The 25,027-nt window shown below is 42.9% G+C and overlaps 1 protein-coding gene across 1 annotated transcript in view; it reads left to right on the forward strand.

Annotated features, from left to right (window-relative positions):
- Window positions 1–2,198: 2,198 nt before the first annotated feature.
- LOC128085797 (deubiquitinase DESI2-like) overlaps window positions 2,199–25,027 on the forward strand; it is a 56,038-nt gene continuing 33,209 nt past the window's right edge. The window contains exon 1 of the mRNA XM_052693670.1: window positions 2,199–2,630. Within this exon, the coding sequence (XP_052549630.1) occupies window positions 2,592–2,630 (39 nt within the window). The 5' untranslated portion in view covers window positions 2,199–2,591. The remainder of the gene's footprint in view (window positions 2,631–25,027) is intronic.

Raw genomic sequence — 25,027 nt, forward strand, 5'->3', positions numbered from 1 at the left:
GTGGGTTTCTGGTCTTTTTTTTTTTTTTTTTTTCCTCTATAGGTGATTATTTTAGAAATGTTTTTAGGATAGAGCATGTAAGATTGTGACTGTCTGTCACGTTCTGAACTACTGAATATTTATAGGTGTCTGTCACTGGAATATGGGCCTGGTTAAGTCTCTTCATTTATTTTTAGTGAACTTTGGGCACTGCAGACACTAGAGTTAATTTAGCAAGTAAGCAAGTGGGCAAATGTGGAAAGAGATTGTGTGCTGCTCATCTTTTCCAATTACATCAGCTATTCTCTCTCATATTTTTAAAACATCATTGCCAGAACAGCAGAGAGAGCCAAAAGTAACAATCTCAGGATATCTTTGACAGTTTAGCAGGAGCCCTGTGGGATTCAGTAGGAGGTTTGCTTTACAAGTGATGGCACAAGTGAAGGAGCTTAGCTCCTTTCAGTGGGAGCCTTTTATTGCTTAGCAGCCTTTAGAATGATGCCTGGGGTTCAGTCTGTCCTCTAAGCAATATCTGGACGTTGTGTTGTAAGGGAGTAGGAGGCACCCACTCCCACCTGCACAAACTGTTCCTGCAAGCCTCAGACTGCTACAACCAGATGGTTAAAGGTGCCTAAACAGGGTAACTGGGGGGTGATGGGTTGGAGAGCTGGGGTGCTAGCCCCAGCATCATGTGTTTGAAACTGCTTAGCCCACTCATGGAGTAACCAGCCTGGGTGAAATTGCTGTGCTGGAGTCCCTGCCACACTGCATGCTCAGACCAAGCTGTGGTATTCCCCTTTCAAAATACAAATGTATATGGTTAGACCTAGAACTACTTCGCCCTCCTTTGGCACCAGCTGGGGGATAATTTTCATGGCTGACTCTCTGGAGCTGGCAGTTAGCTATGCAGGATGCGAATGCACTCTCTTTTCAGGCTTGCCTGCCTCCAACACAAATCCTCTTGCAGACTGTGTAACAAGTCGTTTACAAAAATGCAGCTCTATGGTCTTTTCCTTCTGCTCCTGACAAAGAGAAGTGAGCCCTTCTCTCAGACGGGATGGTTCCCGTGTGACTCAAGACAGTGTCGGGATGGGCTGGGGCATGCTGGGCTTTGCTGATGTAACAGGCTCCCTGCAATTTTCATTCAGATCTGGTTGGCTGAGAGCTGGCAGAAAGCCTCAGATACGCCTCCAACGCAGATGAGGTCATCTCTGCTTTTTTTTTTTTTTTTTTCTTTTTTTCAAAGCTGCTCCAGAAAGTCTGCGGTGTCTGAACATTTAAGGTCATCATGCCAATTTGCACACCACCTTGTATCTCTGCATGCGGGAGCCCATTTCTCCATCTACTACACCCCTTCCCAGCACTATCACAGACCCCTCTCTCCCTTTAGAGGGAGAGGAGGAGCAAAGGGAAGATGAAATTACCGCAGTGGATTTTATAATTGACTCTTGCATCCTGATCAGAGGAAAGCATTTGCTGGAAAGATGTTGCAGGACTGCCCAGATCTAACACGAGTGTGAAGTAGCTCCAGGACAGAAGAAACTCCAGACCTTGCCACTAACAGAAGTGAAACTACTCGCCGTGCCCGGTCGCTTCATCCCTTCCCCGCCCTCCCACCGTGTGCCGCGCAGAGATGCATCCAGCCAGCAGAGGAAGGGGTAGGTCTCCCCGGCTGTCAGTCAGCAAGGGCTGCCCGGCCCGGGACGAGCTGATCCCGAAATAAGGACTCGCCCTGGCGGACAGCAGAGCGCTGGGAAGCGCCCGGAACCGCACCGTGCCGGGAAGCGTCGCCCGCTCGGCATCCTCTTCTCTCTGGAGCCGCTGATCCCACGCTACCTCCTTCAGAGAACTGCCTGTTAACTTCGGCGCCGAGGCCGGGTCTGCCCGCCCGGCTGCGGGCAGGATGGCGGCTATACCATCCCCACTCTGCCCTGGGGGCAGCCAGCCCCTTCCTCTTTTTCGTTCCACCGCCGAACCCCGCGCTGGAGCCACTGTGGTACCGTCGCTTCTCCGCATCCTGCCGGGGACGGAGAGCCCGCTCCGGAGCGTTTGAGCGCGGGCCGAGCCCCAGCACCGCGGACAGCTCCCAGCGGACCGGTGCGCCCGGCTCCGTGCCTCGCAGCCGCCGCTCGTTGCGTTCTACAGCCGCGTTGTAGCAGCGCGCTGTTCTGCCGAGGACGCCGAGGCCCCCCCCCCCCCCCAGTCACGGTGCTGCCCACGGCGGTAGAAGAAGGCTTATCTCCGGGCTCGGAGGCTGTCTTCTGTAGATTGGGATTTACGAGCCTGACTGCTGCTTGGTTACACAAGTCTATGGACTCCAAGGTGTGCTACTGAGTTAGAAAGAAATCTGGGATCTGTCACGCTGTGGAAGGGTAAAAGCAACCCTGTAGAGCCAGCAAAACAAGCCCAAACCTTCCTACCTCCCTACAACCAACTTTACCCCCCACCTGCTGACCGTAAGCATTTCTCCTCCTTTCATTCTCCTTCCTTTGGAGGCTGTAGGATGAGGCATTTCCCTCTGTCTGTCTCGGGGTAAAAGGATACCCTAGGGGCAGCAACACACATCTGGCAGGGATTGAAAGGTTTAAATCCAGCCTCCACGGCAATCAACAATGGCCAATGAACCAGTGATTCTGAATGTGTATGATATGGTGAGTACCAAACAGTTTTGATTATGGGGAGCAGTGGGGCTGGGTGGGAGCTTATGCTTGGAGGCAGACATTCTATGAAGAGGAGCCCAGCACAGTTCCTCAGGGAGGATGATATCCACCCTCCTTCAGCAATCTCTTCATCTAGGCATGTCATGTTCTGGCTGTCAGAGATGATGCTGACCATGGCATTTTTCTTTGCAACGTTTAGCATATTGTGCCAAACTACAAGTAAAACTGTACTGGATTTTCTGCAGAATTTTTCAGGAGCAGTAGTGGGTGAGGGGAGGACTTTTTAATTTCCAGTGTCCCAGTTAAGGAAGGACATATGATCACCTCTCTCTTTTTGCAGGAGCCACTTGTCATTTAATTGTGAGAGATCGTGCACTACCAGGCTGTGGAAAGAGGGTTGGGATGTCATCCAGGGATGAGAAACATCTGTGGAATTGTAGTAGGGATGTTGTTTCCAGGTTAATAGTAATCTGAATCAATCCCTTATGCATGAGATCATAGTTAATCATAGTCTCTGAAGGTTAATTGCAGCAGAAGGAGTAAAAAAAAAAAAAAAAAAGTCAGAACTGGTGAAGTTTCAGCATAGGGAGGAGCATAGGGACATGCTCCTTGGAAATATTTTTTGGAAGTTCATAGTGTAGCAAGTTGATTCTCTTGCTCTGTTCTTGTATAGATTGTAATTGGAAACTACCTGTGCTAAAAAATCAGAAAATCTAAATCCTATCCTTGGCACAAAGACCTAAAGAGAAGATGGCTTGGCTCAACCTGTTTTTCTCTCTGACTTAGCACAGGCTTAGGATAAGCATGTTCGGATAAGGAACATTTTGATAGTGATTTACTTCCTCCCTGCATTTGTTAGTGAGCTGAAAGACAATAAATACTTTTCCAGAGAGTAGCCACCAAAGAGCAAAGAGTAGGCTCTGGTAAATGCCAAGCATCTTTTTATTGCAAAAATTAAGTAGTCTTTTGTTGGCTAGAAAAGCTGAGTTATTTCCTCATGGAAGGAGGGTGTGGTAAGGACTGTTTGGGTAGGATTGTGTCTGTAAAAGACAGTCTGAAAAGCACAACTAGAATAACTTGAAGCTGCCTCTACCAGAGCTACTGTAGGCAAAATTGAGCAAGTTGGTGTAAAGTCTTTCCTTAAGACTTTGGTTTTGAATGCTTAATGGTCTATGATTCTATTCTACAGATGCTTGGCAGCTTAAACTGTGAACTTTCCTAAGCTGTTCTTCAAGCAAGGGCTGGTAACCCAAGCATCTGGTGGCAAGTTCTTGGTAATCAGAGGCCAATATTGCAAATGTCAAAGTGTTCCTAGCTAATAATTTGAAGAAGGTAAAGGGGTTGTGTTGCTCTTCTGTTTATGCACTATCTTCCATTTTTTTTTTACTTTGTTCTGCTGCAGGCTGTGGTCTAAAGTTTCTCAGCCACTATTGAGCTGTTCCAAACCAGTGATATTTTTCTACTGAGCTGAAAAAATGTGAATGCTGGACAAACTTTGTCTTTGCGTTTGTTTTTTAATGCCACTGACACTTAAGATGAAGCCCTTAGGAAGCTGGGGAAGAAGAAACTTGCTATTTATGGTCACTGTGTTCTGAGATGGAAACCCAGGCACAGTGAACTGAATTGAGATCATCGGTTTAATTCACAATGACTTTTACTTCCTGGTAAGCCACAAAAACCTTCATGTGTCAGTACTAACTCCATAGGGTTAAGCACAACTTAATACTCTGTACATAGGGACCATTCTATTTTCATGTTGCATCTGTTTGACTACCACTGAGTCACCTCCAGTTCAAATTCTGCATCATGATTATTGAGGCTACATGCTTTTCTATTGCTGCTATGATTTTAACACCATGGAGTTTGGAATGTAGCCATGCAAAATCTGCACTTTGTTACACTGTGGTGGGGAATTGCGGGGGAACTGGGAAATGAGCACATTTGTTTGAATGGCTGTTGGAAAACTAGTCTTGAAGAAAAAAAGACAGCTGGGGTAACAATTAACTGGATGTAAAGCTCCGCTTTCCTGACAAGCATCATGACCCCTGTATGGCATCTGGAAGCACTTACACTGCAGGAAAGCTTACCCTTAGGGCAGAAGTTCAATTATGGGCTTTGTGCAGCCATGAAATACTCACTCCGTGTAGTCTCATGTATTCAAAGATTATAGCCATTTATCCTTTTACCCATTGGATAGTACTAGGCTTGAGAGAGAGGGGGGAAAAAAAAAAAAAATCACAAAACCTTGCACTTAATAAGGTGCTTTGCAGAAATTACTGAAGCAGGTAAATCTATTTATTAGACTTGTTTTTTTTTCAGCATCGAAGAACTGAGCAAAAATCACTGGGTATCCCAAGTGTTCAGAATATCTATACCAAAAGCAATTTCTTAATCCCCCAGTGTCCAGGGTGATTATATCTTATTTACGTGTTGCTAAAGAACTTCTACACGCCTGTACATGCTTGCAAAAAGAGAGGAAGGGAGAGCTTTGCAGGAGTATTTTAAAGAGTATACAGGATGCTGAAGTCTAATTTAAGTGTGCGTGTGAATGCAGAATAATACAGATCAGGGGTTTGGTCATGGATAGATCTCTTTCCCAGTTAGAATCTATCTCTCACATGGACTTAACATAGGCCAGCAGCTGTTTGGAAACCTACCAGAAATAACTGGGTCTGTAAGATCTGTGGCAGTTTGCTCTGATCAGCCCCTTATCACTTTACCTTTGGAAGTATAAATCACCAATTTTCTCTTGATAACTTGCAGCTCCCTTCCCTCCAACTCCCCCTGATAAGCTATTTATTGTAGATTATCTTACTTGGATCACAGGACTGATTTCCTTCAACAAGAATCTCACCCTTTTTTTTTCTGTCTTACTTTGAAATAGTTGACTAAATCATTGTAATATTAATAAATGTCACTTCTTTAAATCAGACACAAGAATGACTGCAGATATTGCCTGGGTTTAAATCTTAAAGCAAACTAGCTAAACATGTTCAACAAAAAATAATCCATTTGGCAGAGATTCAAGCTGGGGGCTCTTGTGATGTTTTCAACTTACTGCACAGCACAGTCATGCTACCAAATTTGAAGAAAATGTATTTATATCACTGCTGTCCTTCTTTTATTGCAGGTATAGTTGTTCTGAATTTCCACTGTCTTTGCAGCTGATAACACACAAAGCTTTCTCTTTGATCTGCTGGCATTTTTGCTTATGCTTTATGCCAGTGAAAATGAGACCCTGAGCTGTTTTGCAGAGAAAAATGGGAGCCCTGGTCAATCGGCAGTGTTGATGTAGCAACTGTTTGGATGAGAAAGATGAGTCTTTTTCTCTTCCTTGTCCCACTTTTATCCCATTGACATTGCTTATCATTCTTAGGTAAATAGCATTCAGGTTATAGTAGGCACAGTAGCTCTGAGATTTCTTCTTGTGACTTCTGACTTTAGAGAAGTACCAAAAAATGTAATGATTTATAATGGCCTTCCCAAAGTCTTCCAGTCCTTTATATCCTATACATCATTTGCTACCTGAAGGGCTGATGGCTGTTAGCAAAGAGCAGCCCTGCAGAAGAGTAAATGGGGTTTCTCTTGCTTCACTGATCAATGGGTGACAGTGTTGTCGTTTTGATTTCTCTATCACACCACTGAATGGACGAGCTGAGTAGCCCTGACAGAAAGACCTCAGGATACCACTGGCCTTCTTGGCCAAAGTGCACATTTTCGGCTCACGGTCAGCCTGTTATCCATCAGGACACCTAGGTCCGTCTCTGCAGAGCTCCTTTCTGTCAGGTCAGTCCCTAACTGATGAATGCAGTTATTCCTTCCCAGGTGTAGAACTTCCTCTTGTTAAGCCTCACAAGGTTTCCCTCTGCCCAACTCTCCAGCCTGTCTGGCGTGTCAGCCAAACTTCCCAGCTTTGTAGTATCAGCAAACTTGCTGAGAGTGCAGTCTATCCCTTCATCCAGGTCACTGGTGAAGATGTTATGTAAGACTGGACCCAGTGTTCCCCCTTGAGAACATTGCTAGCTACAGGCCTCCAGCTAGATTGGCTGCTGATCACAACCCTCTGAGCTCTGCTAGTCAGATATCTCGCTGTCCTCTCATTTGTTCCACACTTCCTAAGTTTATCTATGAGGATGTTGTGGGAGACAGTGTCAATAGCCTTGCTGAAGTCGAGGAATTCTCCTTAGCCAAGGGAAAATTACATTCCGTTCACTGTGACAGTAGAGTAGGCTCTTAGTATTAGCTAAATGGACTGATATCCTATCTGCAAAGTGAGGGCTGAGGAAACACTGTGGAGGTACCAAAATAGCTCCTCACTCTGTGCGAATACAGGTGGATGAGCTGTGATGCTAGATAGTGACAGTACAGTTACTTGGGTACAAGTCCTAGCCTGTACTTCTTGTACCCTCTGTCCTATTGCCAGGGAGTGTGTGTGTCAAGGCAGAGGCTTTGCAAGTGGGTGCCTTCACTACAGAGAGAATGATGGGGGCAGAAGGTGGGGGGCTGACCTAGACTGTCCTTTCTCTGTTAGTGGTATTGCAACGTTTCAGTAGTAGGTAGTAGGTAGTACTCACCTAAGTAGGTAGTAATAGTCTATCATTCTCCTTGGAAGAAGTGAAGTAGTTCTAGCTGTACCACTGGGGAACATGGATCATGCTCTGTATAGCCAGTCAGCTTCTGATCTCCCAGCAGAAGCTGATCAGAAATTGATCGCAGCCTGTGAGCAGATCAGGTGAGGAGAAAAGCTTTGAAGAGGTTGCTTATTTCTGACTTTATAAATGCCTTTCAGCTTTCCTAGGGAGCAAGGCTTGGCAGGATGGTGCTGTATCAGGAAGAGGAAGCAGTTTGGCTCTCTTAATTCCAGGAGGGAGGTAGGGAGGGGATTCTCAGACAAGCAGCTTGTGGTGGGGAAGGCTGCATGTGGTGGTGTTCTACAGCAGACGCTGAGATAGCGTGAGAGTTGGATTTTGTATAATTTATGTGCTCTGAAAAGAGAGGACAGGCCAGTGATCTGTGAGGAAAGGCTTAAAGCTAGAGGGTCTGTATGGCCACTCTGCAAATGCAGAATGCTTTAGTGCTTTAAGCTACTTTCATATAGAACAGTATGAGAAAACAGGAGATGGGAGCTCCTTTGCTGCTTGTTCTTTGCAGCTGAAAAGCATTTTTCTTTAACATGTACTGCTTGCATCTGATTTGGAGGTAGTGACCTGTGTATATGATTAAAAACCAACGCAATCTTGCTATCCTAGCATTGCTTTTTGTTTTTCTGCACGAGTGTGTGAGACTCTGGCCACTACAGTTACCTGCTTTGGGATGAAAGGAATTAGAGGCTCCTTGTATTTCTAGCTTCAGTACACAAGGAGTCTTTGAATCTATTTTAAAAGCAGCAGCATGATTGCAAGCAGAACACTTCATTCTGTGGTGTGAATGTTTTAAGCACTGACTAGATCACAGAACATTTTATTATCTCTCTGTTTGGAGGAAAGACTAAGTCTCATTCCTCAGATAAATGTCAACACGTTTGTGATTACTGTAAGTAGAGGTCTGTGATGCTTTTTAGCTCACTTAGTCAGAAGGGAGAGAAATCCTCTTGTGGGTGGTGGCCCTGCTTCTTGCACTATTCGCTAGTTGTTTGTGAGCAGCTGTGTAGAGAAATACAGCCTCACCTGACTATTTCTAAGAAAACAAATAGAAAATGGATTTTTTTTCATCAAATAGCTTGATAGCTGTAGTGTTTCTTGATATGATGAGCTAAAGAGATGCTCTAAGTTAATACAGCAACTTGTGGTCTTGAAAGATGAAGTGATATAGAGTCAGTGGGATCTTTCCTTTCTCTTTCCTCTTTCATATATTGGCCAGTTAATTTATCAAACAGAACAGAATGCTAAATATTGCCTCTGGGAGATTTTAATTAAATTCTGGCAACTCCAAATATATTAAAAAAATTGTTCTGAAACAAAACCTCCACTTCTTAAAACACACTAAATGAAATGTTTTGACTCTTTTAAAAAATGTTTGCCAATCATCTCCAGCCAAAACTGTTTGCCAAATCTGAATTACTTCCATTCTCAGAAACACAATGTTCACTGGTTTGCCATATTCTTAGAAAAGCTTGGTAGGGGTACGATATCCTTATTTATTCTGTGACCACTCTCAAAGCTCATAGAAATTCCCTCTTCCACAAATAAGCTCTGGCTTAGGAAGCTCTGTGTTGTCTTATCTTCTTCACAGGCTTCTTATGGAGTAAGTTTAAAGGTAAATCTTTTAAATTTCTGAATGATGAAGGAAAAGTTATGGTCTTGGGATTTTATTGCTGACTTCATTTATACAGAGCCTTGATCTTCTGTCTTCAAATCATATCACATACAGCATGCTGTGTAGCAAGACAGAATGGTGAGATAACAGTTGTCTGGTGTCTAGCAGTAGGTTTCCCCACAGTGCTGTAATATGCCCTACATAAATGCTAAACTGTTTTTGTTTCTTCAAGTAATTGAACTTGCCACTAGCAGCATTGGGAGGGGAGGACCAGGTGCACCTCAGATGCTTGTTTTTCCTTTTCTTCCTGGGGCTTTCATTGGCCTTTTGTGCTAGCTCCTTTATGGGACTGGGTTTAGACTGTTGAACTGTGCTTGTGCTGCATAATAGGTCTTGGGTTCACAGTAAGTCAGGTGAATTATCCCCTGCAAAAATCTGTAATGGCAATAATCATACTGAGATACTTGTTGTTATGTGCCCAGCAAAATCTCTGGGAAGACTCTTGGTTAGAAACCAGAGACTGGATAGATCAACACTGTGGGTGAGGGAAGGCAGATAGTAGAGAGTTGCTCTAACTAGATGTGAGCAGAATCCTTAGCCCAAGGTGTGAGAGACTACTTCACCTCTCTTGGATGCAACATTTCCTGGTGCAAGTGTCTGGCTTCGTAAGTGCATAAATTTGGTGTTATGGCAAATCTGCTGGCAGTACATTCAAATCTTCAAATAAGTCAAAGCTCTAGCTGAGTAGCCTGGCAGTGTGTGCAGGTGGGGGGAAAAATAAGGCTTTGTTCTGCTTTTCTACCAGACTGCATCAATTCGATTAGAGTGATGACAGGCTGACCGCAGGCAGGCCAGGCACAGACTGGGATTTCTGCCTTGCTCTGCCTGAGCATGGGAAAAGGAGAAGGAAGGCAGTCCGATGGTGCAGATCACCGATGTAGTCAGTGCTTGATTCAAGCATGTGAGGAAAATGACGTGGAAGTAGACATCCATTCTCTCTTGCATCTTTGGAGAGAGGAAGTTAATTGGGAGATGAAAAGATGCAGCAGCTTACACACTGATCTGCAGCTGAGTTCAGCAGTTCAAGAAGAAGGACTCAATGCAACATCTTCTAAAGCAATTCAGAAGCTGCAGAGTAAGTGGCATGGCCTGAGTTAATAAGTCCAGTGATGAAGTGTGCCCATTTATGCATAATAAACAGGGTTTTGTTGTCTTAGCAACAGCCTGAAGATGCTATCTGAACAGCCTGTTTTGATGTTGTCAGGGTGACAGGCTGTCTGCCTGTCCATGTTGTTGCTGCGTTTCTCCAGCACTGCAGTCCTTAGGCTGACTCCAGCTACAGCATTCACCCCATCAGCAGCTCATTGAACCTGTCGCCCCATGAACTTACTTGAATTGGTTCAATGAGGATAACGTGAGAATTCTCACTTCTTTTAGTTCTATATGCACTAGGGAAAACTGCTGTACAACACTCTCTCCTTTACCTCAGCATTGCAAATATAAGAAACCTTGATGAGAACAGTGAGCTTAGGAAAGGGTAACACAGTATGAAAAATGCATGAGTTCTTCTGGAGCAAAACCTCACAGGTCCTCTTGTAAGGCTGGCTCTCATGACAGTGCTGTTAATGCAGATCCTGCAGGTTCCAGTCTGACTTAGTATCTCTAAAGTCATTTCAGGTGCCTGAAGAGGAAGGATTTGGCTTGCCTATGGGCAAGATTTCAGGTGTAAGGTCAGTTGTAACTTGGAGATACAAATTTTTTTTTTGCTGCTGCGATTTGTTCTTTAGGCTCATCTATGGGCAATGTCACAATCTGCTAACCTGTCTCTCTGAGCATGGCTCTGGGCCATTCTGAGAAAAATGATTGCTTGCTTTTGTGAAATTGTGAAAGCTGGTGACTATTGAATTTTCTCTGCTGCTTTTTGTGTTTTCACCAAACATTAAGGCAGGCTCCTGTTAGAACACAACACTTCTGGCAGCAAGGTTTAGCCTCTGGCTGTTTACACTGTCAAGTTGTTAATGTCCCTCAGATATATATATTTTTAATTTTTAAAGAAATCATAGTATTGTTAAAAGTTGATGGGTTGACAGTACTGGAGACTGTCATTCTTAACCAAAAAGACCTGCTCTGTCTGGTGCAAAGCAGACCTTTCTGCCTCGTGTGCTTCTTCTGTTTTGAGGTTTGAGGCACTCTGGTGCCAGGGCTCAGCTGGCCATCTAGCTTCCCGTTGGGACAGCCCCTGGGGATCAATTATACATGCAGAGGGGGCTTCTGCTGCAAAGAGCTGAGCACCAGTGACAGAAACAGAGCCACTAAGTTGGAACAGCTGTCAGATCTGTTTCGAAGGGTGGTGGTGGTGGGCAGCTAGATATATATTTGTGCATTAGTGAGATGGACTGAATCTATACGGGTGTTCTAAGACTCCAAGCCACTTTATTGACTTGGGTTGTGCTTATTTGATTCTTTATTTTGATTTCTCTTGCTCCTGTTGTTATGCCAAGATGATGTAGCTGAAACTGGGGAGGGGAGGCAGAAATCAATCAGTATGTTACATCTATATTTCTGCTGGGAACTAAGAAAAGCAAAACTCACAAGTCTGACTGTTTTCACAAAGTGACTCAAATTCTTTAGTGGGATGGAGGGAGGAAATTTGATGTCGTTCTGTGTAAACAATGGATGTTCTTGAGAGTGAATGGTCTAGAGGAGTGAAAACGTCCCATTGCTTCCGAGCTTTATCTGATAATCAGTGAGATTTCTCAGGGCAAAATATGAGGTTACGTCCTAAGAGTGGAAAATTCGTCTTAATCAGTAAATAATTTTTTCAGCGTTGAATATTAAGATGTATGAAAAAGCAGTGATAAGGGGAAGAGAAATGCTTTTGTCTGCGATTGATTTTTGTTAGGCAGGGATGCTTATTTACATAAGGGATTGCTGGATGCTAGAAAACGCTGAAAGCATTTCAGCCTGTTTAGTAAGTGCCTTCATCATGTGGGTCAACACATAGGTCATCTGCCGAGTGGATGCTGATGGGTTCACGTATCTGGGAGATGGAGGAACTGGCACCATGAAAGCTCTGTTGGTGACATGCTTTGTTTAAACTTCAGCCCTGGATCTGTTACTGTGCTTCACCTCTAGTCTTACTTAAATCAACAGCGAACTCCTCAATATCTTCTACTAGTGATTTATGCTGTATGTTAATGTAAGAAAAGGTTCCTAGGGTACTGATTGCTGCCTGGGGGTTAGAGTGCCTGAGGACCTCAACGGTGAGTTATAGGTGGCCTTTTCTATAGGTTAGCTTTCCCTAGGTGCATGATGCAGGAAACCTTGAGTATTTCTAGACATCTGTGCTTGGCCTACCTGTGTGTCCTACTTTTTTTGAGGCTACTTGAAGCAGATGACCTTATATTTGCTGTATATTCATCTTCTCCCAGCTCTGGATTTGCCTGATGAATGTTGGATATAGCAGAAAGAGAAGATCAAGAGGTTAAGCATGGGGGACTAGTGTGAGATGTCATTCTCTCTATCATTAATATATACTCTTGGTGGTTTGTAGGACCTCAGCACAATTCTAGTTGAATGAAATCTGGGCTGTAGGTTAGATGCTTTCTTAGCAAAACATTTACATGAAAAATGAAGGGCTCTGTCTACCTGCCTAAGCACAGGCATTGGGGGCCAGCTCAGGATATCAACCCGATGTCCGGTTTCCCCTCTATGAAGGTCCAGGTCTCTTCTCTCATGGATCCTGTTCCACAACTATCAACCTTGTAGACATGTTTGGAGTATTCTGAAGCATGATATGTTGAGAGGTTCTGACACAACTGTTAGATGTGTGCTGGGGGAGGATCAGTGGTATTTCTGCATTTGACCATTACCATCTAGCATGCTGATTCATCTAGAGTGACAGAGACCTGGTTAAAGTCCCTGAGGGAGTCAAACTGTCCCTTCATGCAGGTCTGCCACAGAAGCAGACAGCAGGATACTCAGGATCTGGTCATTCTGGGCCTGTTGTGTCAAAACACATAATATTTGTTTGAAATATTCCTTTAGTGAAGAGTGGATGATTCCAGTGGGAGCTAGCTGCTCCAGGAGGGCGTCTAGGCTGGAACCATGCTGTGGCATTATTCATACTTGTTCTCTGGTCTAGTGAATGTGTATTTTATATAAGAAGGGATCTTTCCTTTGCTTCATGTGAAAGGGAACTACTTTACCATGAAGTGCTGAGAAGTCTTGACTGCAGACACACCATGAGAGTATGGCCAAGTTGCTTCCTTCTGAATCCCTTCTACCAGGCTAAGGAGATTTGGAATTTGGTCCGTGTCCTCCTGAACTAGTGCTTGTACTCATTGTTACTGGGTACAAACAGAAAGCACTTGCTATTCCTTGTAAATAGAGGCCATCTGTACTCCTATTGCTTTGTTTCCTCTTAAGACATTTCCAGATAGAAGTCAGTCTTTGTTTGCCATGATTCCTTAGTTGACTATGCAACCTGAAAGATAATGCAGCCTCTCTTCTGAGTCTATCCTAGCATTAAGGATAGGCAGGCTAATGCATCATCTTAAACTACCCTGTGATGATGGCATTATTGAAAGGTGGGAAGGCAGTGTTGGGTGCTTTAGAATCTGCAGAGGCCGGAGCAAAAAGTGCATGTTCTGAGCTGAAATCCTCCCGCTGGCTTTGGCTGATCTGTCCACAGTTCTAGTGCTCATTGTTCTTGATTGCAGTGTCATTTGCTGTGCCTTTGTTCACTCTAATTTTTATGGCTGCTTGTTATCCAAGGCAGCTGGCTATCTTCTTTTTGGAGATGTTGGAATGTTGCATGGACCAACTCCACTTCCTGCTGCTGAAGCACTGTGCTTCATGGACTTGCTACTGTGTGGATACTGAGGTCAAATGTTTGAGGAATGGTTTGTACCAAACTAAAACAGAACAGAATAATTCTGGTGTGAGCCAAATAGAAACAGATCAAAGAGAGGCAAACTGAATCATTCCATTTCAAGCTCAAATCTTGGGACTAAAAGAAAAGTACTACAACATGTTATTTTTTTTCCTTAAGCTTCATAAGCAAAAGGTGGCTTCTCTAGAGCAAAAGCTTTCTGAAGGATAAACAAATGCAAACCATATGAACCCATGCAAATTTTGCTTCTTTTTCTGTCTGTGGACACTTCTGGCTCTTCCCTTGGGTAGTGTGCTGCTGGCAGGAGACAGAGGCCATGGTAGCCAGAGGACTTGACAGAGCCAGGCAAGCAGGCAGGATGCTCCTTGGTGGGAAAGGGAGGACAAAAAGTCATCTGTCCCACACCTTGTTAACTGGGTTAGTCCTTCCAGCCTTGCAGCACTTCTAAGTGATTTTTTTTTCTGTCCCTTGTGTCCAGGCACAGCTAATGAGAGGGGCCATTTCTTCTGGGTGTTGAATCAAAAGGCAAGAGAAAAGGAGGATGTGAGGGAGATGCTTGTACTTCAGTCCCTCACAGTATTTCTTCTTCAGTCTGATGGTAACCAATCAGAATTTGAACTTTTTAGCATCCTTTAAAATTCACCCTCTTTCTGAGAGGACAGTAAGGAGCAAGATACAAGTGGCAATAAAACTGACCTCTTCAAAATCCTTTACCACAGTGAAGTTATTCTAGGAAGCTAATGCATCCATCTGCGGCCTTAAGTGCTGTTTGCTACATGGCACGTTATTGAAATGCTCCAAGGATTCCCTTTGTAGCGTGTAATTACTTTGAGATATGCAGCTCAGTTCCTGTTGCAGCTGTTGTTTTGGATAATTTTGATACAGTTAAAGCTCTTGCTGGATCAAACAAATATGCAAATGGAAATTTTTAAAGTTTATGTGAAGAACAAATTAATATTCTCTAACATATCAGGTACTTAAAAATCCTGTACTTGGTGCATTTGAACTTGGATTTTACTTCTCACACTCACGGGACTTTGAAGCATGTTTCCAGCTGTCTGTTACCTCTCCAGAGGTCTCAGAGGTGTCTCATTAAAGCTGATGTTAAAGCCTATTAAATACATGAAGGTAGCTTCTAAGGATGCATCTCATTTAGCAGAGTTGTCACTAGGAATTGGCTGAGATCGTTCTGCTCTGATCCCCCAGTGACTGGCGTAGTGAAATTACCTTGAGAAGAGCAGAATAATACCTTCTGTGTGCTGGGAGATGAAAAGCAAAGTGTCTGGAAAAGGCTGCTGACTTACTAGGGGCGTGCCAACCTTGTCACCTTCTCTCCCTACCAGCTCCCCACCCTCCTCCTTGAAAGTGCAGCCTCAGCTTGCAGAGCTTGCAGATGGGAGGCATCTGTCCTTGAGCTCTGTGTCTCCAGACAGTTAATTATTAATCATCGCAATATCCCTTATGTCAAGCATCTGAACTGCTCACGAGGCATGGAGAACTGTTTTATCAGTCAAGTCAGTAAGGTTTCGGTGCCCTACTGCTCATTATTTGTGATATTGTTGTTCTCTCAAAGAGCTGAAGTACTTGAGGACAGACAAAAACACCCAGAAGTAATGGTAATCTCATCTGAGCCCCACATTTGATGACCTAGTATTCCTAGAAACATTCTGTATGTCCAGAAACAGGGGGCAATATGTGTAGGAACAGGGAAAACAGAACAGAAAGTTAAGCTTGCATCATGGATCCTGCAGTACTGGTGCTATACCACTGGGTGTGTTTGGAATGTAATGCTACTGCTGTGTAGGTATTGTTGTCCTTTATGAGTAAAAATCTCCCTTGAAAGGCACCTAAAAACATTTAGATCCTGTGGATTCAACTAGATACCTGTCTGTGAGATGCAGTTTACTACTGCTCGAGGAACAGTGGGACGTGAGCTTGTGTGAGGCACCTGCAGTTTGTGTTCAAGTAGTAGGCTAGGTAGGGGGGGCTTAACAGAGACAGACCAAAGGGCGGGCATGAAAGAAGTCACTCAGCTTGTGTCAACATGTAGGTTGTTTTTGAATGTTGGGAGTATTCAGATATGAGAACCTGACTTCCAAATCCTTCTAGCTGGAACTATCCTAGTAGGAAGGGAACAGTGCCAGCACTTTATTTCAGTTTTACTTGTGCTTACATACATTGACACGGATCTGGAAAGAAATCAAAATCCCAACTCCTTTTCATTTATCCACTGGACGGTTTTTATAAGGAGTAAATTTGTTTCCTTCCTCCTGTCTGCAGAAAAAGCGTTTTGAATAATGTCATAGTGCGAGGGTCACCCAAACAAAAAGAAAGATGCAGAGCAGTGTGGCACAGGATGCCTTTACTAAATACCTTGGAGTCTGCAGCTGTTGCTAGACACAGTGGTAGTTCTCACTAAACATCAGGCATCTGAGCTCTTTTCAAAAGTGTTCTGGGTAATCTGAAATCTCTCAATAGCAAGAGCATTTTTCTAATAAGTTGCTTGAGCTGACAAGCAAAAGCAATGTTATGCCTTCCTGCCTCCATTTAAAACCTTACTGTGTGAATTCTTAGGTATGCAAGTGAATGAACCATTAAAACAGGATCATGCATGTGACTTAGCGTGCTCTTTTCTTCCACTGTGGTACAATTAATGCTAAGCTTTGCTAGGGCTTCCAATTCTCTTCCACCCTTCTGTCTTTCCCAGGATGCCTTTATGCAGAGTGAAATAAGCGATGGTGAATCTCACAGGATGCTTTTTTTTCTCAGTGAATCAATGATGGATTGTCACTGATCAGCATAGCTAAGGTTGACTTTACTCATATTTCATTCTATCCTAAGATATCATAATTGCAGACAAACTTGAATTTGTGTGTAATAATAGAAGGGGAGAGATGTTCTTTTTCTTTCTTCAGTTCAAACATAACATCATGTTCAATGACACCACTGTGTTTTTGTGAAAAGTACAAGTGCTTTGAACATGTGGGAATCAAAACCTCTAAATAGATTGTGTAATGCTGCCAACGAAGCATGTCCTTGGACCCTAGCCGAGAACAGACAAACCTTCATTTTGACTAAAGCACTGGATTTTTGAGAAAGACCAAAACTATAGTCCTAGTTTCATCACACTCAACACCCTCTCCCCCCCATCATATTCACAGCAAGGTGCTTAAATCTCTTTGCTTTGGTTTGCCTCACCTGTGGGAAGGGAAAGAGTGCTCCTGTTGGGGTGGGTAGAGATGACTGTGGGATGCCAAAGGAGTTAAACGCAAACAGCTGCTTGGAATCTGAGATGTAACTGCTTGGCCTGGGTTGGAGGAAGGGCAACCAGCAGCAGGGTTTCTGGGAGGTGAACTGGGGGCCTGCTGATGGGATCTGCCTGACCCATGCCCATGGTGAGTGGGCTTCCAGCCCAGCTCTTGCCATCTCACTGGCTGCCTCTGACTTCTATGTGCATGGGATGATCTCCCCTGTTCTTGCCCCCTACCTGGGGATGTTTTTTAATCGATCAGCCCATGCACCTGCTCCTGGCCTTTGCTTTTACTGGCCTTTGATTGCATAGGGCAGATGAAGTGTTTAGAGGCAGCTGCTGTTTCTGTCATTAGCGCCCAGGCTTCCTAGGAGAATGCTGCTGGCTTTGTGACAGGCTGAAATCTGAATCAGAGGGAGAGTTTTGCTTTAGCATGTACAGAAGGAATGGGAGAGCAAAGTAAGGAGGAGGGGAAGATGTCATTCAATTTGTTATTCATTTAATTATGCTAGGAAAGCACAGGCAATCTGAAATGATGGTGTGCAAATTGCAGATGTGCATGTTGCAACACACTGGTATTGTTGCAGATGTGCAGTGAGTGAGTAAGAAAATAATGTAGAGCAGAGGTCCATGTACACTGCCTTGCTAGGATACATTAGTTCCCTGTGAGCAGTTCTGTGCTCTCGGGTTGCTGCCGATACTTTCCAGTTTAAAGCAGTTTTCAGTATCTGCGTTGTGCTGCTGTTGCAGGTGCTGTAGTAGGAGGGTGCCCAGGAGATCTGTGTAGTCTTTTCAGCCCTGGCATATGGTCCTTTCTGTCTTCTCTACTGTACTTCCCAGTGCTTCCCTGGAGAAGGAAAAAGCTGTTATCCTCATCCCACAACTGAGGAGCTAGCATGCAGAGAGAATGGCTTGTCTAATGCTTTGGTGTCTCGCTGTTGTGCTGTCTCTTGGGATTTGATTCAGCGTTATGTCTGTGAGACTGTTCTTCCTTTTGTCCAGCTTTGGCTGCTGAAAGTACTCTGATTTCTTTTTAAGGATTATGACGAACGTCTCCGTGCTAAGCATTTTATTGAAGCTTCCCAGTTTACCTGTGCTTTCCTTTGAGGGATTTCAGATAGTTTCCAGCAGTGGAGAGGATAGTGGGTCAGAAGCACTCTTCCACAGCTCATTTTTCTTAAAATGAAACCGCAGGCTCTGTATTGCTATCGTGATTCCAATTTGAAAGAAAACTCCTAGGACTTCATGTTGTACTGTTGACACCAACAGGATCAAAGATGGTTCTTTCCACACCAATTAACTTACAGAACAGCTCTGGTAATATAATTCAAGAGGTTTTTCTGAGAAGATGTCACTTAATATACAGGGGTAGATGAGCCAGAGCTAGAAGAATTAATGCCCTACTTATTTCCCATGACCCTGTATAAGCCTTGGACTGAAATAGAAAGAGATGAGGAGAAACAGTCAGTCCTAGTTTTGCCCAATGGCTAGGCAACAGGATTTGCATGTATGTTAATCTACCCAAACTCATCTTCTGCTTTAGAAGCAAAAAAATTGCTTTTGGTCAGCCTGAAGTCATTGTGCTGGCCAGTTTATACAGATTATCTTTTAATTTGATGGCTACTAGATTTGAAAGTGGTTTTGTGTTTCATCTGAGACTTGTCAAAATAGAAAGCAACCTAGGATTTGGGGGATTGGGATACAGTGGCATTACACACTGGGGTTACTGGAGATGGTGTGTTTAAATACTGCATGCACATCTATGCTCTGTGGATGGCTTGACAGACTGTAGGCTTTAGGAAAGAACTAGTCTAGCAAAGAAGGGGAGAGAGCATCTGTCAGTAAATAGGTGGATAAAGATGCTCTGTGCTGCTTTTAAGAAGCACCAATCATCTTTATAACTTTGACAGGTGGCACAGGGGCAGGGAGGGGAGGAAGAGATTCAGTGAATCGTGTGGGTGGTGGAGAAATTAATCCTAATGAAATGGAAGAGCAAATCCACAGTGAGCAGAAAGCTTTGGATTTCTGCCTTGCTGGATATGGATAAATGCAAGAGAATCCCTTTTGCATGCAAGAGCTAATTGGGCAATTACCATGTAATCTCAAAACCATTGCTTAAACTGTATCCCAACTATCAGAGAGACTCTCTTCCAGCAGTTCTCTGAATCCTCAGATAGGAGTTTGAAATAGGTCTCCACTGTATCTTTCTCTCTCTTCTGGGAAATAAAATTTTGTTCCTTTTTAAAATTACTGTTATAATATGAGAACTCACTTTCAAGAGGTTTGCTTTTCTTTTTTTTTTTTTTTTTTTTTTTTTATGTTTTCATTATTCTTTACGCAGAAGAGAACACACGAACACATGAATGGCCAAACTGGCTCGGGACAAGGGTTCATCTACTCCAAGACTGTTGTTCTTCCCATTGCTGGAGACAGAGCAGAACAAGCATATAACATTTCTGGCTAACTCAGAGTTTATGACCCACGGCTCTTTCTTCCTTTTGGTTCTCTTGAGCAGATGCATAAACCCTCCTTTACAAGGAAGTTGGCAGGTCTGCTCTCTATTGTGAAAAGCCCCCCTACCAACTACCCTGCACTGAAATGTCTGCCACTGGCTTCTTTTGATGGATCTTGTAGCTGACAGTGACTCGTCAGTTTCTATCTCTGTTTTTCATGCCACCTGCAGAATCCTATTCTATTCCTTTGTCTCTTGACTAGCTATATGAAGAATGTCATAACATTTTTTTTAGAAATGGCAGTTAGCCATGTCAGTAAGATCACTGCTTTCTTGATATTCACTGACTTTTCCAAAGAATATCGCAAAGTGGATTTCATGGAGCTCTCCTTACAGAAATTATGTCGACCCTTACTCAAACAATCATTTGTATTGATCTGTTAATTATATCCTTTATTATAGCTTCTGTTAGTTCATCTGAACTAGATGTCCAGTTCACAGATGTGTTGTTCACTGGTTCTCAACCTGTCCTCAGTTTAAAGATTGGTACTACAGTTGCTGTCTTCTAGTGTTTGATTCCAAAGACGCTTTACACAAGAGAGGGTGCCCACGATAATTACTAGTGTCCTTGTTTTACTCTTCTGTCTTCATAGTTCCTCTGAAACCTTTGCACGTGCGTTGTTCTGTCCCTGGAATTCTTCAGGGCTGATTTTTGTCTGTTCATATTGTATACTCATCTGTGTCAACCTTAAACAAAGCCTCTTCTGGTTTCCTCACTCTTCCTACTCTTTCTGCAAAAAATAAAAGTGGGAGGTTCAGGCAGGGGAATATCACAGTTTTATTTTAGTGGAAACAAGAAAGCTCTGATGCAAAGATTTTATTTAGTTTCTTTGCAATAAGTATGTCAGTTTTAAGCTCTCTGTTTTACAGCTTTGCTATTGCTTGGCCCTGCAGGCTTTTCTGATGTGTCGAAGGAAGGATTGATGGAATAGCTAAATGTTACTGGAGAGGCTATCCTTACCTTCTTCAGGTCTGTCTAAAAGCTGTAAGTGACAATGTCTTTATTTGCTGTTAAAAGACCCCCAAACTGAGGCAATTTGAGTGAGGCAATTTGGATCAGTAAAAGAGCTCTGCATATTTAGAAGTTTTCTAACCCCCTAATGTATGAGTTCATGTTATCTAAATATTTTGCGTGGCTGGATTTGAACTGAAACTTCAGTGTTATGATGGTGAATGATTCTATGCTCCAAAGAACTTGTCTGAAGTCTCCTCTGAGCAACGGTATTAAAGATCAATACTGAATTAAAACTTTAAAACTCAGTACTGATTCCTGTTTACTTCAGACATCTTCCCAATGCTTGCTTATGATGTGAAGCATGTTGTTTTCCATCTCACCTTTCTGTTGAATGTAGTTGGTATTCTTTTTCTCTGAGGGAGAATTTCTTCTTTAGAATTGGCACCAACACAGTGATTCAGCATTGAACTGGTCTTGCTCTTGTCCGTTATCTTTGACCATCTCATCTGACAAATGTAGAGTCTGTGCCTTGCTAACACTGAGTTGGAAAGGAAAGCCAAGAAGATACCTGCAAACACAACTGCTCAAACCCCACTGGCATTAGTGTTGGAGTGAGATAACAACCAGGGCTACAAGACACAGATGACTGCACTTTTTTTTTTTTTTTTTTTTTTTTTTTGCTAAGAGACAAAGATGCATTGGTGGCCTGTATTTATACATCTAGCACTGTTTTCATGCTTGGTTACTTGGAAGTTACTGCTGTTGAAGGATAGAAAACCAAGCTGTGTACTTATTCTTATGGCTCACAGTGTACAAATATACCTTTGAGGATATTGCAAGCTGGGAGAAAGTTGAGAAAAGTGCTTTGTGTGTATTTTCATTGCTGAAAGATGCTGGCCTCTAAGCAGGCTAACCATTGACACAGCACAAGCATTTCTAGAGATTCAGCAGCACTCCTGTGCAAGTGACTGCACTGTGGAGGAGGTATGGTTAGGAGAAAATTGTTTCCTTAAGGAGACTTGCCACGGACAATTATATAGTGCTGCACCTTTGGTGCAATACTGAATGTGATTCTAGATTTTATTACTAAAATGTATGTGAGAGGAGGTTGATTGTCAGTCTAGCTGTGGCTGACTTTGAACTCTGGGCGTGTTTTCTTACTGTTAGCTGCTGTTCTCTAATCCTTTACTTTTCTGGTGCAATTCTATGTGTGTTTGTACACGTGAACAAATACATACCATTTCTTGTGCAAGTTTTAACTATATTCTTCACTTGGATGAGTCAACACTCTCCTGCTGACTGCTGGTATCTGCCTTCGCCTGCTGTTAATAAATTATTTGACAGTAACTATGAGACCCAGCTATGAGCTGGATTTTCACTGTATTTCATGAAGACACTGTAGAAAGTGGAACAAGAAAGTTCTTGCTCCAAAGAGATCACAAGCTACTTTTTAACTAGATTTGATAGGATGCATGCAAACGGGGATTGGTTTATTAGCTTGAGTAGGCTTAACTGTTTGAAAGAAGAAAACTTCCACAGATTCAAACATTCCTTTGGTTGTAGTGTCCAGTCAGTTACACCTTTGTTCCCTCTCTGAAGTTTTATATGGATTACTTTTTTAAAATTTTTTGGATCTTTTTCACTGGCAGAGAAGCTGAGGAATATTCCGAAGTATGAAGGGGAAAAAACAGTAAAAGGAATTATATAAATGATACCAAGCTTACATTTCATAGCGCAAAAAAAGGTTTACCATAAGATGAAATACAGTATCTGGGTTGCTGATCTTATTTGTTTGACAAATATGTTTACCTCTTATATGCATTTATCTAACTCGGGAGAAGGCAGATAAATGGAGTGGGAACTGAATGGTCTCAAATCTATCCACTCGTCACTTCAGTGACTTTCATTCCTTCAGTGTCCAGATATTTCCTTCTTATATAGGATTAAAAATCTTCATTTTTCTTTTGGTCTCCAAGATAACTAACTTACAGATTTAGTGAAAGAAATGAGATCCACATCTGCTGCACAATCTCCTTCATCTTTTGTGAGAGTTGTGTCCATATCTCGGTGGGATCCTGTTGCGTGGAGTTCTGCTTGTGTTCTCCTGCCTTACTGTCTGAACATTGCATAGAGCCAGTGGATTGCTTTAGAAAGAGTGGTAATTTCTCAGGTCTCTGCCTGTCAGGGCCGCATTTTTGAGCATTCACAGAACTTGTCTATTGAGTTTAGTGACCTATTATTGCATGGGTTTTTATTTTCAGTACTAATCAAAATGGGAGTGTTCTGCTTCACTCCTAGAAATGAGTTAGTTTGCTTTTGAGAGCTATGGATCCTTGCCAGCTGAGACAGAGTAACGCCTTGGTTTTTCTGTCATAGGTATCTGAGCATCTAGACGGTTCTCGAAAGAAGTAAATCATAGGGAGAGTTTAATCTGAGAGCAGATGTCTTTGATACTAGAAGATGTTGTGAGCTAGATGAGGCATTTACAGTGTTTACCCTGTTCTCCTGTGTTGGCCTGGCCACACTTCAGATTAGCTGTCTACTCTGCATGCAGGAAAATTTTTTGGCAGACCTCTGTGGAATCTGACAGATGGTACCATTTGCCTGCTGTGGTACAGATATTCAATCATTTCCCTTTTAACTAAAATAAATAGAAGCCAAAATGCCATTGTAGTATCTAATGGACTTTGATAGAGAAATAAAACTGGGAGAGTGAGGTGGGATATTACTGGTGAAATTTATTACATAAGGTAAACTATTCTCCTTGATCTTCCTGATCTGTTTCCTTATCCTGCCTTTCCCCATCAATCCTTGATCTCACTATTTGTTTTTCAGATGTACAGGTATTATGAGATGCATGTCCATGGAAAAACCAGCCTGCTGGATCGCATGGTCGTTTCAGGTTTTCTTCTAGGCATATGCACAGTGGACTAGCATAGAAGTTATGTTTTAGCATTAGTCTAAAGTTTTTACCATACCCAGTAGATGGAATTACTTAAAGCAGCCTGAGTGATATTTCAGCACTGGTCTCACAAATGCTGTGGTTTTTGGAGGGAAGAGTGAAGACAGGTTTAGTGTTTTCCATAGAAGCTGCACATGTGGCGTGGTTGTGCCTGTCCCTGTGGTGGGGGTGTGACTCTTGTGAGAAACAATCACAGAGGCTGTCCCACTGGAGAGCCATGCAGATGGCCATGTTTCAACCTGAAATTACATGATTTTCACCCAAAACAGTGTCTTCATAGTAATAAATGCTGAATATTTGTTGCTAAGCTCTGGAACTATTTGCCATTCCCATCTTTTGATAATGGATCACCATTAAATGGCATTAGAGCCATACATCCAGTGCTGCTTATTAAATAAAGACAGTGGGAATCCTTGAAGAAAAATAAATCCCCTGTAGCCCTCAAGCAAACCAGAGTACAGCATATTGCATGACAGTCATTAAGAAACTCCCACAGCTTTTTAATTTTTTCCCAACCATCATGTCATGCTGCATGTATTAATCACTCTCTTGCATCTTCATATGGGGGATAAAGTATCCTCAAAGCTGTTCGTCAGCATCCAAAGCTGAGTGTCACCATTTAGAAATGATTACTCAGACTTCCTACAGTATTAGTGGCTAGTGTTGTTTTCAGTCATTCTAAATAGTGCTAAAATTACCCAGTGTGGAAGCCATTTGGTCATGAGTTATAGAGGAGTCACTATCTGCACTTCTGTGCTTGCTGTTTTGCTGTCAGTTTTGTGCTTTGTAGTAGACAGGTACTCCAAAAACCAGTGTGACATTAGACTAGATTACATGGCAACCCATTTTTTTAGACAGTGACCTTCATAAGGAAATGTTCTTTGCTCTGCTCTTGTATAGTCCTCTTCAAAGCAGTGGGAACTGGCCTTTTGGGGAAGGTGTATTTGAATTCCCATGGCACAGCGACGTTTCATCACTGCTATGGCTGAGTTCCTTGGCTTCCGCTTTGTCCCTTAAATTTTAATATAGAAGCATCACTGCATTGCACTTCTTCAGTAATTGTGATGCAGACAGAAGACTTTATGATTATGGAACAAATGTACCCATATCCTTTCTCTCGTAGGAAAAGACAATGCAGAGAGATGAGGCACAGTTTAGAACTGGCACAGTATTTGAAGAGTTTTATCCAAGACAGGACAAAGCAGCATAGGAAAAAAGGACAAGGCTTGCTGAGGAAGGCTGTGTTTCCCTGTATTTTCCTAAGCTAAGCTGGTTAGAAACACTGCCAGCTAGGCATGGCCCCTGGAACCTCTCCAGGAAAAATCTCAGCTTGCACAGTTAAAGGGTTTCCCCCATGCATGCTGGAGAACACATTCCCTTCTTAGAAGCTTAGAGATAAATATTGATTTTTGCATTAGCAAATTAATGTTAATGGCACCCGGCCAATTTCTATCATGGGCGTAGTGAGATATTTTGAAAGTGTTCCACCAAAGCCAGCAGGGATTATGGCTTCCTTGGGTGCAAGCACCCCACACCCCTGTCTTCTGACAGCTGCTGCTG

The sequence above is a fragment of the Tympanuchus pallidicinctus genome, unplaced genomic scaffold (genome assembly GCF_026119805.1).
Source record: "Tympanuchus pallidicinctus isolate F22 unplaced genomic scaffold, pur_lepc_1.0 scaffold3, whole genome shotgun sequence".
NCBI lineage: Eukaryota > Metazoa > Chordata > Aves > Galliformes > Phasianidae > Tympanuchus > Tympanuchus pallidicinctus.